The sequence below is a fragment of the Orcinus orca genome, chromosome 9, assembly GCF_937001465.1.
Source record: "Orcinus orca chromosome 9, mOrcOrc1.1, whole genome shotgun sequence".
NCBI lineage: Eukaryota > Metazoa > Chordata > Mammalia > Artiodactyla > Delphinidae > Orcinus > Orcinus orca.
Genome location: NC_064567.1, coordinates 37,433,842 through 37,451,151, shown reverse-complemented (window position 1 = coordinate 37,451,151; position 17,310 = coordinate 37,433,842). Strand labels below are relative to the sequence as shown.

Below are 17,310 nucleotides of genomic sequence, written 5' to 3'. Positions count from 1 at the left end.
TATACAATGGAGAAAAGACAGACTCTTCAATAAGTGGTGTTGGGAAAACAGGACAGCTGCTTGTAAAAGAAAGAAATTAGAACACTCCCTAACTTCATACACAAAAATAAACTCAAAATGGATTACAGACCTAAATGTAAGACCAGGCACTATAAAACTCTTAGAGGAAAACACAGGACGAACACTGACATAAATCACAAGATCATTTTTGATCCACCTCCTAGAGTAATGGAAATAAAAACAAAAATTAACAAATGGGACCTAATGAAACTTCAAAGCTTTTGCACAGCAAAGGAAACTATAAACAAAATGAAAAGACAACCCTCAGAATGGGAGAAAATACTTGCAAATGAATCAATGGACAAAGGATTAATCTCCAAAATATATAAACAGCTCATGCAGCTCCATATTAAAGAAACCAACACCCCAATCCAAAGATGGGCAGAAGACCTAAATAGACATTTCTCCAAAGAAGACATACAGATGGCCAAGAAGCACATGAAAAGCTGCTCAACATCACTAATTATTAGAGAAATGTACATCAAAACTACAATGAGATATCACTTCATACCAGTTAGAATGGGCATCATCAGAAAATCTACAAACAACAAATGCTGGAGAGGGTGTGGAGAAAAGGGAACCCTCTTGCCCTGTTGGTGGGACTATAAATTGATACAGCCACTATGGATAACAGTATGGAAGTTCCTTAAAAAACGAAAAATAGAACTACCACACGACCCAGCAATCCCACTACTGGGCATATACCCAGAGAAAACCATAATTCAAAAAGACACATGCACCCCAATATTCATTGCAGCACTATTTACAATAGCCAGGTCATGGAAGCAACCTAAATGCCCATCAACAGATGGTACATATACACAATGGAATATTACTCAGCCATAAAAAGGAACGAAATTGGGTCATTTGTAGAGATGTGGATGGATCTAGAGACTGTCATACAGAGTGAAGTAAGTCAGAAAGACAAAACAAATATCATATATTAATGCATATATGTGCAACCTAGAAAAATGGTACAGTAGAACTGGTTTGCAGGGCAGAAATTGAGACAAAGATGTAGAGAACAAAAGTATGGACACCAAGGGGGGAAGCAGGGGGAGTAGTGGTGGTGGGATGAATTGGGTGATTGCGATTGACATGTATACACTGTTGTGTATAAAATGGATGAGTAATAAGAACCTGCTCTATAAAAAAATAAATAAAATAAAATTCAAAAAAAATAACATAAGCTTAATTTTTATCTTTGTTTAAATGCCAAATGTACTGGGCTTCCCTCGTGGCGCAGTGGTTGAGAGTCCGCCTGCCGATGCAGGGGACACGGGTTCGTGCCCCGGTCCAGGAAGATCCCACATGCCGCGGAGTGGCTGGGCCCGTGAGCCATGGCCGCTGAGCCTGCGCGTCCGGAGCCTGTGCTCCGCAACGGGAGAGGCCACAACAGTGAGAGGCCCGCGTACCGCAAAAAAAAAAAAAAAAAATGCCAAATGTACTATGAAACCATCCCCAAATTAAATAACTTACTAATTACATCATTCAATAAACCAAAACAAAATGGAACGAAATATCTCTGTGAACAGGAATACTATCAGGAGGTATTATAGCACAGTGATAAAGCACAACTTTTATTGGTTATTATTTAGTAAAATGGAAAGCATTATCAGAGTTGGTTCAAATCACTTCTAAAACCTAAGGGCTATGTAAGTTAATGTAAATCATATCAAATGTCTGGCCTTAGTTTTCTCAAATGTAAAGTTTAGAACCTGAATCAATATCTCTTAATATATCAAAAATTCTAGGCATATGAATCTGAATAAAATATTAAATTTAAATTTTTAATTAAAATTTTTTTAATTTAAAAATCTGTAAAGATCATTACTATACCAATCAGCAAGCATCATGAGTATACTCAGCAGAGCATACAGAAGTACTGTTAAAGGGGCATGATGCATACAGCCTACTCTCAACTGGTTCAATAACAACGTTTGTGGGTATATATACTCACACATACATATGTGTGAGTATATACACATAGAAACATAGATGCATATATTATATGTTATCTATTATATGTTATATATGGGGGGAGGAGAGGAAAGAAAGAGAAAGGAAGAGAATAAAATCAACCCGGCAAAATACTGAAAACTGGTGAATCTGAGTAGAGAACACATGGGAGTTATCTGTACTACTCTTAAAACTTTTCTGTAAATCTAAAATTACTTCAACGTTAAAAAAAGAGAGTGCTGTGAAGTCAGTGTTTAAACAACAGACCTAACCCTGGCTATATAGAACAGAAGCTCACTGCTATTCTATCATGGGACGTGAAGAAAATCCATGAAGGGACATTATAAAGTTATCACTCACTCACTGTTTCAGTATCACATATGTTTGTTGCTATAAATACAAACTGATCTATTTAAACTCTCTATTAATGACAGGTTGCAGAACTACATAAAAATGCATAACATCCTAAGGGGTAAAAACCTCAGGTGAGATTTTTGAGCGAAAAGTAATTTGGGAAGAAAACACACGTGTAAGCTAATAAAGCCTTCCAACATTAACACCTGGCTTCCCTCAAAGTCAGCCTCAGCCAACCAAGGGGACTAAGAGCACAGAGCAGTCAGCATCACAGGAAATGTGTGCCCAGCGGTTCCCAGCATCTTAGAAGTGAAAATTCAGCAGGTAACATAAAACTCCCTAACTCCACCTTAAATTCTGGCATATAAATCACAGTACATCTCTTTTCTTGAGAGTCTATTTGTATCTAGCTTCTCAGAATGTCAAAATAATAGTTACAACCACTATAACCATTGTATATTAAGCCCACTATAGGTTTTAAATTTTTTTAATAGAATAAAATAATGTGACAGAAAGAGAGAAAGAGCATCAGCCTCTTTGCTTGCTTTTTTGATAGAACTTTTAATTTTAAACTCAGCAGGGAACAAGAAATGACTGCAAAGAGCCAGGTAGAAGTGAAGAGGTTTATTACAAACCAGTTTCTTCAAGATCATTTGCAGGTAGCTGAAAGTCAAGGCAATTTTGAACCAATGAATGTGTGGTATTGATGAATAAAGACCTAAATGCTGATTAGACTCTATTTTCCCTCACATTCTCTAATTTTCTAATCTATTCTGCATAAATCCTTCCCTGAAGTCTGAGCTAGAGAGATAGTATTGTGTAATGTTTTCAAGTATTTTCCCTTCTGGCTATGCAAAATGGTAAAAGGAAAAGGGCATACTACCTAAAAATTGTGTGGCAACTGCAACAAAAACAGGACAATGTCACTTACAATTATTTCTTTCACTTATTTTTTTATGTCTTAAATCTTAATTTTACATGTAGAAGGCATACACCTTTTATAAGAACCAGTGACCCTGCTGCAGGCATTCTCACTCAAATAAAATCTAAAACTTTGGTGTGAGGTCATTAAACGTTTCCTAGGGTAACTTTTTACTCTAAAAGTCTCTGTAAGCGATTGAACTCCTAATCTGAGTAATTTCATCTCACCAATATAAATTCCCTCTGTAGTTTCAACTGTATGCAATATCAGTTTTTGTTTCCTGAGTTAAATTAATGTTGAGTAACATGGCATTTCTTTAAAAAAAAAAAAGTGCATCTACTTTCATGGTAACCTTTCAAGCAACCCGTAGAAGTGATTCATGTGCACGAGAAGGGAATAGGTCAGTATGAATAATCATTAACCAACAATATCTCCTAGTGTTCCTTGTGTGCAGAGCATTGCTAAAGTTACATCTCATCCAATAAAAGGGATATGCCTATATAACTTGATAAAAAATCAAATATTTCATAAACTGAATCCTATTTTCCACTGAATTATATCATTAACTTTATTTGCATTTATGACTTACCTTCAACTAGCTGTGACTCCCCATGTTTGATCACCTCTATCCTTCTAGTCAGATACCTAATGAATTTGTAAATTAATATTGGAAAACCTAACCTCAAAAAAGAACCACTGAGTATTGTTTAAAAAGTAAAGAATTATTTCTTATAAGAGGGAATCCTGAAAATGAGCTTGTCCTATTAAATCTCAAGCCAACAGAATTTTTTTAAAGACATAAAAAGAGTTCTAATGCAAAATTTGTCACTCAAAGTGAATTTCCTGTTGTTATAACAGTATTTATTCAATAAACTCCAAAGGATTGGTATTATATGTCCTTTAAATAAAATTCTAACTTTCATTTCTTGGATTTCCTTAAATAACATGTCTACAAGTTGCAGAGTGACCTTTTAAAAAAACCACACTAAAGTGATGAACCAATTGGCCCTGGGCTATTTCCAACCTAACGGCATCTAAACTGGATCAATCCATTCCAGAATTCAGTGACTCAGAATTTCAATCTATTCCAATTTTGTCGGACTTGGACTACAAAGACTAGGGTCATTCTAGGTAGACTCAAAGGTAAATACAACTTTTTAGATTACCTCTGAAATCAATCATGTGTCTTTGGCATCTTAGTGGCTGTGGTAGATGTACTTACCTATTCACAATTCCTCCTTCCCTCCCCACCTTCATCATGACTTCCCTGTGGGTGGAATATACTTCCAACTAATTGCTTTGGGGTTTGCCATGTGACTTGTTTTTACCAATGGAATGTGGACAGAAGGGTAGAAGTTCTGAACTGAGGCTTTAAGACATTCTGAGTGTTTCCACTCACCTGCCTGTGTCCTGCTATCACCCATAAGAAGAGCATGCCCCAAGCTGTCACTATTCCTTCAGCAGAGGCTCCAGTGAGAGATACAGGAAGCAGACTGATCCAAACCCTTAGTCTAGAGTGACTACAATCAATCTACAGACCCATGAGTAAGAAATAAAGACCTGTTAAGTAAACCACTGAAATCTTGGGGTTGTTTGTTGCCACAGTAACAAACAAACTTAATACAGTGTCCAACCATAAAAGGTATTATTTTTCTGGTACCACTCTGTCTCAAATTAAAATTTCCAAGTCCATTCTCTAAAACAGTATGCTAAACCAATCAAGTTTTTTCATTTCTGGATGTACCAGGCACTGACCAAACATTTGTCTGACAGCTTGATATCTTCTATATTAAATCTTATCTGAAGATTTATCTGTCAACTAGGATTAGTAATTCTTGAACCTCCTCTGCTAAAGCAAGAGTACCTTGAAGACAGAATCTGTAACTGATTCACCCACCCCCTATAGCACCTAAAATAGTTTTGCACATACTAGCCATTTGATAAATGACTCCCTATTCCAACTCTCAGTTACCAGTGCTTATTATTATTTTCCATATCCCAAAATGACCCCAAGTCACAAAATTACTCATATATTTGAAATGACAGAAATGACTAGATATGATCTTTCTACCTGAATACATAGGGGAACTAAAGTACTATGCAATGAATGATGCTCAAGACTGATAACCTGCACCAGTAGGAATTCCCTCAAAATGGCACACAGATTCCTTTAATGAATACTGAGATTTAGAATGGATAGCTGGATGATGAATCTCACGGTGCTACACACAAACATGTAGCAGAGATGGGTCAGCATTCGAGGGTACAATTCCAAGGGAGTTTCCAGAAAGGGGTCCGTGAGCCCCTTCACTGGAGCACTTTTCTGTCATGAGTCTGTTCATCACTGGTCCTCTGTGCCACTCTGTCTCCTGCTCAGTGTCCCAGTTATCTAATTTTCTCCATCACCCAACTGATCTTTTATTTTCTTTCCTCTTCTTCACATTTTTCTTCTTTCTTGCCTATTGCTTTTTCTGCCTTCCTTTCATACTTTTAAGCCTTGGTACAAGAAGACATCACCATGGATCCAGAATACTCCTTCTGTTCCACAACAAATCAACCAACTGCAATAACCTGGATATAATGTTCAGGCCTCAGAGTCAATAAAAGCAGATGTGCTCCTTAAAGGAAGCTCAGGGACTTCCAGAGAGCTCCACACACCCTGCCAACTATTTAGTACTTGAATCATTAAAGAAATTTGAAGACAAGAATTTTTTCAAATTTTTTGCCAAAAATTCTGCTGAACCCCATGGTCTAAACATGTTCAGTTATCAAAGCTGTATAGTAGCAAAGATCTCTTCAACTATGCTGAATTAATTAATCACCATATTTCTTATTGCACTTTCAGCTCCTAAATAATTTTAAGTATGATTTAGTGATATCTAATGAAAGTGTAAACAAGTTATCTATTATACTTAAAAGTGGTCTGAAATTCCTAAAATATAGGTCAAACCATAATAAACATACATTTTTTTCCTTTCTTCCCAGAATATTCTTTCCCCTTTTATTCCAAAAATAGCACCCCCTCTTCTTCTGGGAAGTGTCACCCTTACCTCACCATGAAAGCCCACAATGTGATTCAAATATACGCTGTCATTTTCTCACTCCAACTAGCCACAGGCTAGGGGTGTGCACCTGTCCAAAGCTGGGTCAGTCATGGCACCCTAATCTTCTGGCCAAAGTTGATCTGTATTTGTATGGGTAAGGGCATATGGCCCAAGATGAATCAATCACAGTCCTTCCTCAAGATTTTTCAAAGTGAAATTAAGGCATAAGGAGAAGTCTCTCTCAGGCGGTGATGAAATTGGCATCTAAAGGCATGAGACCTGCCAGCTGCCATGTGCCCTGCATTGAGAAGAAAGCTGGTCTGAGAGAACTAAGCCAAGATGCAGACAGAAGCAGACGTTGAAATAGAAAAGACTGAGCACCCTGGCAGCATTCAAATCCCTGGTTCCAGTTGTCTCTGACAATTGCCACACTCCTTCCTTTCTCCTAGGTACATCATAAGCCTTCCAATCAATTCCCCTGTAGATCTAAGTCAATTCAAGCTGTTTTTCTGTAATGAGTAGCCAAGGATATTCTACATAATCTACCAAACAAACTACAAGTTAACAAATTTGACTTATTGGGGGTAGTGGTTCAGAAAGAACCACTGTAAGAAACTCTAATGTATGTTCAACAAACTTACTATTTAGTTAACAGACGTGGCATTTAAGGATGACACTATTTAACACGTTCTTCACTGGGGATAAGCCTTCTCTTTTCATAAAATGGTTGGTTCCTTGTGTTTTTTTCCTCTGAGCACAAGCCATGAACATAGATGTTCTGTGGGTATATACTGGGCTACAAACATGAAGATTGGGATACTATGATTGCCATATGATCCTCTGGAATGTCATGAGATCCCAGGTTAGGAGGTTTTGTGTTCTGGAAAATTCCATCTAAGGACAGTGAGGGTTGTGTAGCAAGATAGCACTAACTAAACTGGAGAATAATCATTATTCACATGATTATTTGTTACCAAAGGATAATACCTGTGGATGGGTTCAAAGGGATGAAAGGGACCAAAAAGGAATTTCGATGGCTATGGAGAAGGCAGTTTTAATCTCAAATGAAGCATCTGACTCAAAAGCTCAACAAAGAAAGTTTAGCTTTCCCTAAGAATTGGGTCTAAGATGAGGCTGCTAGGAATTCACAATTGAAGAAGTATAAGAAATGTAAAATCCCATCTGTGTTCAAAGTATTAAATTGCATTTAGAAATAAAGCCATACACCTGTAAATCCCTCCTCCTATGCCTGCTGTACCCCATGCAATACAATATTTTTGCATTCAACGCAAGTGAACAGTTTGCTTGGGGCTGGTGACCCACCCTAGAGGGAACCTGAGAGACAGGGTTGAGCTTAGAATCCATTGCCCAAGAGAAGGCCCTAAAACACCCTCAAATGATGAAAGCAGAAGTAAATATTCAGACAGCCCTGCTTTAGAACTTTAGCTTCACCCAAAGAGCACACACTCTAAGGATCTCATTGACCACCTGAACTCAGGAAGAGACCTGATTCTCAGTACAATAATTACGATTTAAAAAAAGCAAATTCAGCAGAAGCGGGAGAAACAGAGAGATGGCAGCGAGATACGGACCTGGCCTGCCAATTCCCACTCTGCAGATGAAGGGGCCACAGGCCAAGAAGTGCAGGTACCTCTAGATGCTGGAAAAATAAATGAGTCCCGAGGGGAACAGCCAGCTCCACTCACCACCAGTCCCTCCCATCAGGAAACTTGCACAAGCCTCATAGATAGCCTCATCCACCAGAGGGCAGACAGCAGAAGCAAGAACTACAATCCTGCAGCCTGTGGAACAAAAACCACATTCACAGAAAGACAGACAAGATGAAAAGGCAGAGGACTATGTACCAGATGAAGGAACAAGATAAAAACCCAGAAAAACAACTAAATGGAGATAGGCAATAATCCAGAAAAGAATTCAGAATAATGATAGTGAAGATGATCCAGGACCTCGGAAAAAGAATGAAGGCAAAGATCGAGAAGATGCAAGAAATGTTTAACAAAGACTTAGAAGAATTAAAGAAAAAACAAACAGAGATGAACAATACAATAACTGAAATGAAAACTACACTAGAAGGAATCAATACCAGAATAACTGAGGCAGAAGAACAGATAAGTGACCTGGAAGAAACACTGGTGGAATTCACTGCTGCGGAACAGAATAAAGAAAAAGAATGAAAAGAAATGAAGACAGCCTAAGAGATCTATGGAACAACATTAAATGCAACAACATTCACATTATAGGGGTCCCAGAAGGAGAAGAGACACAGAAAGGACCCGAAAAAATATTTGAAGAGATTATAGTCAAAAACTTCCCTAACATGGGAAAGGAAATAGCCACCCAAGTCCAGAAAGTGCAGAGAGTCCCATACAGGATAAACTCAAGGAGAAACACGCCAAGACACAGAGTAATCAAATTGGCAAAAATTAAAGACAAAGAAAAATTATTGAGAGCAGGAAGGAAAAAATGACAAATGACATACAAGGGAACTCCCATAAGGTTAACAGCTAATTTCTCAGCAGAAACTCTGTAAGCCAGAGAGAGTAGCATGATATACTTAAAGTGATGAAAGGGGAGAAACTACAACCAAGATCACTCTACCTGGCAAGGATCTCACTCAGATTCAATGGAGAAATCAAAAGCTTTACAGACAACCAAAAGCTAAGACAATTCAGCACCACCAAGTCAGCTCTACAACAAATGCTAAAGGAACTTCTCTAAGTGGGAAACACAAGAGAAGAAAAGGACATACACAAACAAACCCAAAACAATTAAGAAAATGGTAGTAGGAACATACATATCAATAATTACCTTAAACGTGAAGGGATTAAATGCTCCAACAAAAAGACACAGGCTTGATGAATGGATACAAAAACAAGACCCATATATATGATATCTACAAGGGACCCACTTCAGACCTAGGGACACATACAAACTGAAAGTGAGGGGATGGAAAAAGATATTCCATGCAAATGGAAATCAACAGAAAGCTGGAGTAGCAATACTCATATCTGATAAAATAGACTTTAAAATAAAGAATGTTACAAGAGAAAAGGAAGGACACTACATAATGATCAAGGGATCAATCTAAGAAGATATAACAATTATAAACATATATGCACCCAACATAGGAGCACTTCAATATTAAGGCAACTGCTAACAGCTATAAAAGAGGAAATCGACAGTAACACAATAATAGTGGGGGACTTTAACACCTCACTTACACCAATAAACAGATCAACCAAACAGAAAATTAATACGGAAACACAAGCTTTAAACGACACAACAGACCAGATAGATTTAATTGATATTTACAGGACATTCCATCCAAAAACAGCAGATTACACTTTCTTCTCAAGTGCGAACGGAACATTTTCCAGGATAGATCACATCTTGGGTCACAAATCAAGCCTCAGTAAATTTAAGAAAACTGAAATCATATCAAGCATCTTTTCAGACCACAACACTATGAGATTAGAAATCAATTACAGGGAAAAAAACACAAACACATGGAGGCAAAACAATATGTCACTAAAAAACCAAGAGATCACTGAAGAAATCAAAGAGGAAATCAAAAAATGCCTAGAAACAATAGACAATGAAAACATGACGAGCCAAAACCTATGGGATGGAGCTAAAGCAGTTCTAAGAGGGAAGTTTATAGCAATACAAGCCTACCTCAAGAAACAACAAAAATCTCATATAAACAATCTAACCTTACACCTAAAGGAACTAGAGAAAGAAGAACAAAAAAAAACCAAAGTTACAGAAGGAAAGAAATCATAAAGATCAGAGTGGAATTAAATGAAATAGAAACAAAGAAAACAATAGCAGAGATCCATAAAACTAAAAGCTGGTTCTTTGAGAAGATAAACAAAATTGATAAACCATTAGCCAGACTCATCAAGAAAAAGACGGAGAGGACTCAAATCAATAAAATTAGAAAGGAAAAAGGAGAAGACACCTCAGACACCACAGAAATACAAAGCATCCTAAGAGACTACTACAAGCAACTCTATGCCAATAAAATGGACAACCTAGAAGAAATGGACAAATTCTTAGAAAGGTAGAATCTTCCAAACTGAACCAGGAAGAAACAGAAAATATGAACTGACCAATCACAAGTAAAGAAATTGAAACTGTGATTAAAAATCTTCCAACAAACAAAAGCCCAGGACCAGATGGCTTCACAGGTGAATTCTATCAAACATTTAGAGAAGAGCTAACACCCATCCTTCTCAAAGTCTTCCAAAAAACTGCAGAGGAAGGAACACTCCTAAACTCATTCTATGAGGTCACCATCACCCTGATACCAAAACCAGACAAAGACACTACAAGAAAAGAATATTACAGACCAATATCACTGATGAATATAGATGCAAAAATCCTCAGCAAAATACTAGCAAACAGAATCCAACAACACATTAAAAGGATCATACACCATGATCAAGTGGGATTTATCCCAGGGATGCAAGGATTCCTCAATATATGCCAATCAACCAGTGTGATACACCATATTAACAAATTGAAGAATAAAATCCATATGATCATGTCAATAGATGCAGAAAAAGCTTCTGACAAAATTCTACACCCATTTATGATAAAAAGTCTCCAGAAAGTGGGCACAGAGGGAACCAACCTCCACATAATAAAGGCCATATATGACAAACCCACAGCAAACATCATTCTCAATGGTGAAAATCTGAAAGCATTTCCTCTAAGATCAGGAAAAAGACAAGGATGTCCACTCTCTCCACTATTATTCAACATAGTGTTGGAAGTCTTAGCCACGGCTATCAGAGAAGAAAAAGAAATAAAAGGAATACAAATTGGAAAAGAAGAAGAAAAACTGTTACTGTTTGCAGATGACATTATACTATACATAGAGAATCCTAAAAATGCCACCAGAAAACTACTAGAGCTAATCAATGAATTTGGTAAACTTGCAAGATACAAATTAATGCACAGAAATCTCTTCCATTCCTATACACTAATGATGAAAAATCTGAAAGAGAAATTAAGGAAACACGCCCATTTACCATTGCAACAAAAAGAATAAAATACCTAGGAATAAACCTACCTAGGGAGACAAAAGACCTGTATGCAGAAAACTATAAGACACTGATGAAAGAAATTAAAGATGATACTAACAGATGGAGAGATATACCATGTTCTTGGATTGGAAGAATCAATATTGTGAAAATGACTATACTACCCAAAGCAATCTACAGATTCAGTGCAATTCCTATCAAATTACCAATGGCATTTTTTACAGAACTAGAACAAAAAATCTTAAAATTTGTATGGAGACACAAAAGACCCTGAATAGCCAACGCAGTCTTGAGGGAAAAAAGCAGAGCTGGAGGAATCAGGCTCCCTGACTTCAGACTATACTACAAAGCTACAGTCATCAAGACAATATGGTACTGGCACAAAAACAGAAATATAGATCAATGGAACAAAATAGAAAGCCCAGAGATAAACTCACGCACCTATGGTCAACTAATCTATGACAAAAGAGGCAAGGATATACAATGGAGAAAAGACAGTCTCTTCAATAAGTGGTGCTGGGAAAACTGGACAGCTACATGTAAAAGAATGAAATTAGAACACTCCCTAACAGCATACACAAAAATAAACTCAAAATGGATTAGAGACCTAAATGTAAGACCGGACACTCTAAAACTCTAAGAGGAAAACATAGGAAGAACGCTCTTTGATATAAATCACAGCAGGATCCTTTTTGATCTACCTCCTAGAGTAATGGAATTAAAAACAAAAATAAACAAAGGGACCTAATGAAACTTCAAAGCTTTTGCACAGCAAAGGAAACCATAAACAAAATGAAAACACAACCCTCAGAATGGGAGAAAATATTTGCAAACGAATCAAAGGACAAAGGATTAATCTCCAAAATATATAAACAGCTCTATATATATATATATATATATATATATATATATATATATATTTTTTTTTTTTTTTTTTTTTTTTTTTTTTTTTGCAGTACACAGGCCTCTCACTCTTGTGGCCTCTCCTGTTGCAGAGCACAGGCTCCGGAAGCACAGGCTCAGCAGCCATGGCTCATGGGCCCAGCCGCTTCGCGGCACATGGGATCTTCCCAGACTGGAGCATGAACCCGTGTCCCCTGCATCGCAGGCAGACTCCCAACCACTGCGTCACCAGGGAAGCCCGCAGCTCAATATTAAAAAAACAAACCAATCCAAAAATGGGCAGAAAACCTAAATAGACATTTCTCCAAAGAGGACATACAGATGGCCAAGAAGCACATGAAAAGCTGCTCAACATCACTAATTATTAGAGAAATGCAAATCAAAACTACAATGAGATATCACTTCACACCAGTTAGAATGGGCATCACCAGAAAATCTACAAACAACAAATGCTGGAGAGGGTGCGGAGTAAAGGGAAACCTCTTGCATTGTTGGTGGGATTGTAAATTGATACAGCCACTATGGAGAACAGTATGGAGGTTCCTTAAAAAACTAGAAATAGAACTACCATACGACCCAGAAATCCCACTACTGGGCATATACCTAGAGAAAACCATAATTCAAAGAGACACATGCACCCCAAAATTCACTGCAGCACTATTTACAATAGCCAGGTCATGGAAGCAACCTAAATGCCCATCGACAGATGAATGGATAAAGAAAATATGGTACATATCTACAATCGAATATTACTCAGCCATAAAAAGGAACGAAATTGGGTCATTTGTAGAGATGTGGATGGATCTAGAGGCTGTTATACAGAGCGAAGTAAGTCAGAAACAGAAAAACAAATATTGTATATTAACATATATATGTGGAACCTAGAAAAATGGTACAGATGAACCGGTTTGTAGGGCAGAAATTGAGACACAGATGTAGAGGAGAAATGTATGGACACCAAGGGGGGAAAGTGGCGGGGGGTGGGGATGGTGGTGGGATGAACTGGGTGATTGGGATTGACATGTATACACTGATGTGTATAAAATTGATGACTAATAAGAACCTTCTGTATAAAAAAATAAATAAAATAAAATTCAAAAAGTTTTTAAAAAAGCAAATTCATTCTAACTCCTCAGAGCTGATGTCTATGCCCTCACCCAGTTCTAAGACAAAAAGAAAAAAAGTAAGCTGTTTATTCTCTGTATAATTTTAAGCTTTTAGAAGCTTATACATTCATTTTATTTATGTTTTATACACATATTGAGCACAATGCATGAACTTAATACATGCTAATAACAGAAGAAAACAAATTATATTACAAAATGCAAATTCTTCTTAGTTGCATAAACTTACTTAAACAGCTAGTTTCTAGACATCAATTTTAGAATAATCAAGTTTTCTCTAAGTTACTCCAGAAGACTATTTGCATATAACTTTTGGAAATCTCCACTCCAAATTTCTTTCAATGTAAATAGCACTTAATATTTTCAATCAGCAACAGGCTTAAAGAATACACTAGAATATCTGAGATCAGTGCTCTAGACTTTTCTACCTATCAGAAGTGTGTGTGTGTATGTATGTGTGTGTGTGTGTGTGTGTGTGTGTAACAATAGAGTAACTGAATTTGAGCCAAATCCATCTTGCAGCTGTACTAATAATTTGATCCTAAAAGGATATTTAAGTATGTATTCAAATATGGATAACTTAAAAATCTTAAAATCTCAAGCCACAGCCACAAAAAATGGTATCATGTAGTAAAATTTCTTTAGAATCTCCATTTACAATTCCAAAATAAAAAAGCCACAGATACAGAGAACTATCTGATAGCTAATTTTATTCACCTCTGCTCTGATTTTAATATGACTACATTAAAAGACCTTGTAAAGAAATTTAGCAATGTTAAATTTCAGTTCAAGGCCTTTTTAAAACCTTTCAGTTCCAGCATAGAGATAATACACAGAAATATCATTTCTAATGCCTGAGAAACAGTGAAGCATGTGCTTTAAAGAACGAAGTCATATTAGTCTCACCTGCATTGATGCTCCTTCCACTCTTGCCACACAGGCAACCTGATCCAGGAAAGTCACTGCCACAGGCACCGCCACAAAGAAGCCTTTACAAAATGCCTTGAAGTATCTCTTCACCCAGCCTTGAGACAGTGCCATACCTAAAAGCACAAAGAAAACAAATATGAAATTAGCCTCAATAAGGTGAAAAAGAAAAACATAAAAACAGCCCAAGAAAAATAAGAGTTAAGAAAAAGCAACCTCATCTCAATATGTTTCACACACATCCCTATAACCATTGGAATAAATTTGACTTAAAATCCCAAAGGCAAATACATTAACTTAGGTTAACTCTTTTCAGTAGCTCAAGTAGCTTACTAATTTCAATAGAAAACTTCTCCTCACAAAGCAATGAGTTAGAAAAAAAATAAGCATTCCAAAAGTAAATCCTTTCCTGTTGCTGACTATGGTGGAGATGCTCCTTAAAGCCCTGATATCTGTTCTCTTCTGCAATAATAGAAGTTCTAGTGGGACACATGGCTGCCCAGCCTCCCTTGCAGCTAAATGTGACCATGTGACTATGTATGATGAATGGCATATGAGCAGCAATTACATACTTCCACACTGTGCCCTTAAAAGAAGTATGTCCTCCACTTTCTGTTCCCATTTTGTGATACCTGTGATAAGGACGTGGTTGTAGGATCAGGAGTAGCCATCTCAAGTTAAAGATGGCAAAGCAACAAAATAGAAGGGTCCTAGGTCCCCAGCACCATGCAGACATTGTCATTGCCCTGCATCGCTTACACTCGAGCTGTTAATTAAGAGGTAAATCATTTTCCATCATATTTAAGCCAATGCTATAGGGCCTATGTTATAGCAGCCAGACTGATCCTAACTAATACAACAATGAAATCTACGAAAAATCAAGAAAAAAAAATCACTGCATATGAATTCAATACAGAAAATTATCAACCCTCACTTAGCCCTGTAACTTTTCAGATTTCAGATTGCCTAGCAAAGGCAATCCTTAAACTGTCTCAAGCAATGAAAAACAAAATAGTGAGAGATCAAAATATGCTACCCTAGAAGATCCAATGGACCCAAACTCAGTCCAACAGATGAAGACTCTTCCTGGCTGGAAAAGACAAATGACCAGTTTGTTCACCAGTTTCTCAAAACAATACTTATTCATACTGTGTAACAGACTATAATTTTTGTCTGTTTTATTTCTTGAACAGGACTAGATAGATACAGGGAGACCAGATTATTCTAGCAGTCCAGGGCAAGAGATGATGGTAGGATGGATTATGGTGGTGGTGGTGGTGGTGGAGAGGGACCAACATGGGCAAACTTATACCTATTTTGGAAGTTAAACTGACAGGATTGAAAATGGATGGGCAAAGGCTGGGGAGAGGAGAGGAGACAAGAAAACTGTCAAGGGGTAGTTGTGACCTATCCAAGCACTGTTATTTTGTCATTCCCTTGGATTGCATTCCAAAGTACTAAAAACATGCTCATGATTCAATTCCTCAAACTTCTAATAAGTACAAGGTCATAAGGTGGGTGCTAGGGATACAGGAGTGAAAAGGAGATACGGTCCTTGCACTCAAGGAGTTACAAAGTGCCAGGGAAGACTGCCCTTAAACAAATATTTCCAATGGAAATGAGCATTAAAATGGGCCAATGTCTCTGGAGCACAGGAACATGGAGCAAGGAAGTCTATCCATCAGAAAATGATTCAGAAAGGTCTCTCAAAGGAAATGGCATTTGAGGTGAGACCTGGGCTCTTCAGCAAAAGGAGCAGCATGTATGAAGTCTTCAGAGCAAAATAAAATATGGTTATTATAGAAACTAAAAGAAGTTCAGTTTGGATGGAGTATACCCAAACTTTACCATGTTAATTCTCAATTTTTAATTCAGTAAACATTTATTTATTGCCTGCTAAACACCAATGCTAAGTGCAGAGGATATAAAGACAGCTACATATACAGTATAATATTTAAAAACTCTCACTAAATATATTTTCTATATAAATGTATGCATATAAAAGCATTTTAAATAGTTATCTGCAGTATTGTTTTAATCATTTAATAAACACCCATATGTCACTTGAATAATTATTAAAATATAGAGAGACATAAAAAAGCAGGTTTACCAAAATGCTAAAAATGGTTCATTCTAGATGTTGAGAAAGTAGATGATGAACTATTTTCTTCTTTGAACTTCAGTTGGTTTCTAATATTTAAAAAAGAAAGATGGTCCTCAGAAGTCACTTTAATGTATAGATACTATGGGGTAAAACTAGTCTTGCTCTCTTTCCCATCACAATAAACAAACCACACTTTTGCAGTCTAGTCCCTGCTGCTCCAAGTAGAACAAGTAAGATTCTTCTCTGTTTGTGCACCGATCGGTATATTATAACTGACTGCAATTCTTTTATGTAGCCGATTCAGACTATGACAGAATATTACATGCTTTTGAAAACATCTTGAAAGTCTGAAGAGCCTTGGAAATTCTTACCTTTCTACTCACCCATAGTAAGTACTTCAGTTCAAACAGGAAAAAAATACTGACAATTCATATAACAACTAACCTGACCACTTGACTATTTAAGTAATTAATAAACTGGCTTTAAACACACAAACCTATGCTTGCTTAAATATATTTTAATAATCAGGTCAAAGAGACTTAGATAACCAGAGGATTTAGACTCAAAAAAAAAACGGATAGTACAAATAGAAAAACTTGCTTCTATATATCTGTGGCTCTTAGAATAAAAGTAGCAAATATATTGACAGAATGAAAATATAATGTGTTCTCTTGGCTGTTCCCTGTGCCCTGCATGCATGGACCTTCACCTTCACTAAATAACTAGGGATAGCAGCAGGATAGAAACTAGGAAAGCTTCAAATACGATGACGCCACAGCTATCCCAGTTGTAAGGTAGCATGCATGATTACAATGTAAATTAAAGGGGAAAAATACATTAACAT

General features: G+C 36.9%; 1 protein-coding gene across 2 annotated transcripts in view; it reads right to left on the bottom strand.

Annotated features, from left to right (window-relative positions):
• Positions 1–17,310, bottom strand: part of IMMP2L (inner mitochondrial membrane peptidase subunit 2) — a 910,414-nt gene that overhangs the window by 852,807 nt on the left and 40,297 nt on the right. For both annotated transcript variants that reach the window (XM_004269889.3, XM_033428267.2), the window contains exon 3: positions 14,342–14,478. In XM_004269889.3, the coding sequence (XP_004269937.1) occupies positions 14,342–14,476 (135 nt within the window). In that variant the 5' untranslated portion in view covers positions 14,477–14,478. The remainder of the gene's footprint in view (positions 1–14,341; positions 14,479–17,310) is intronic.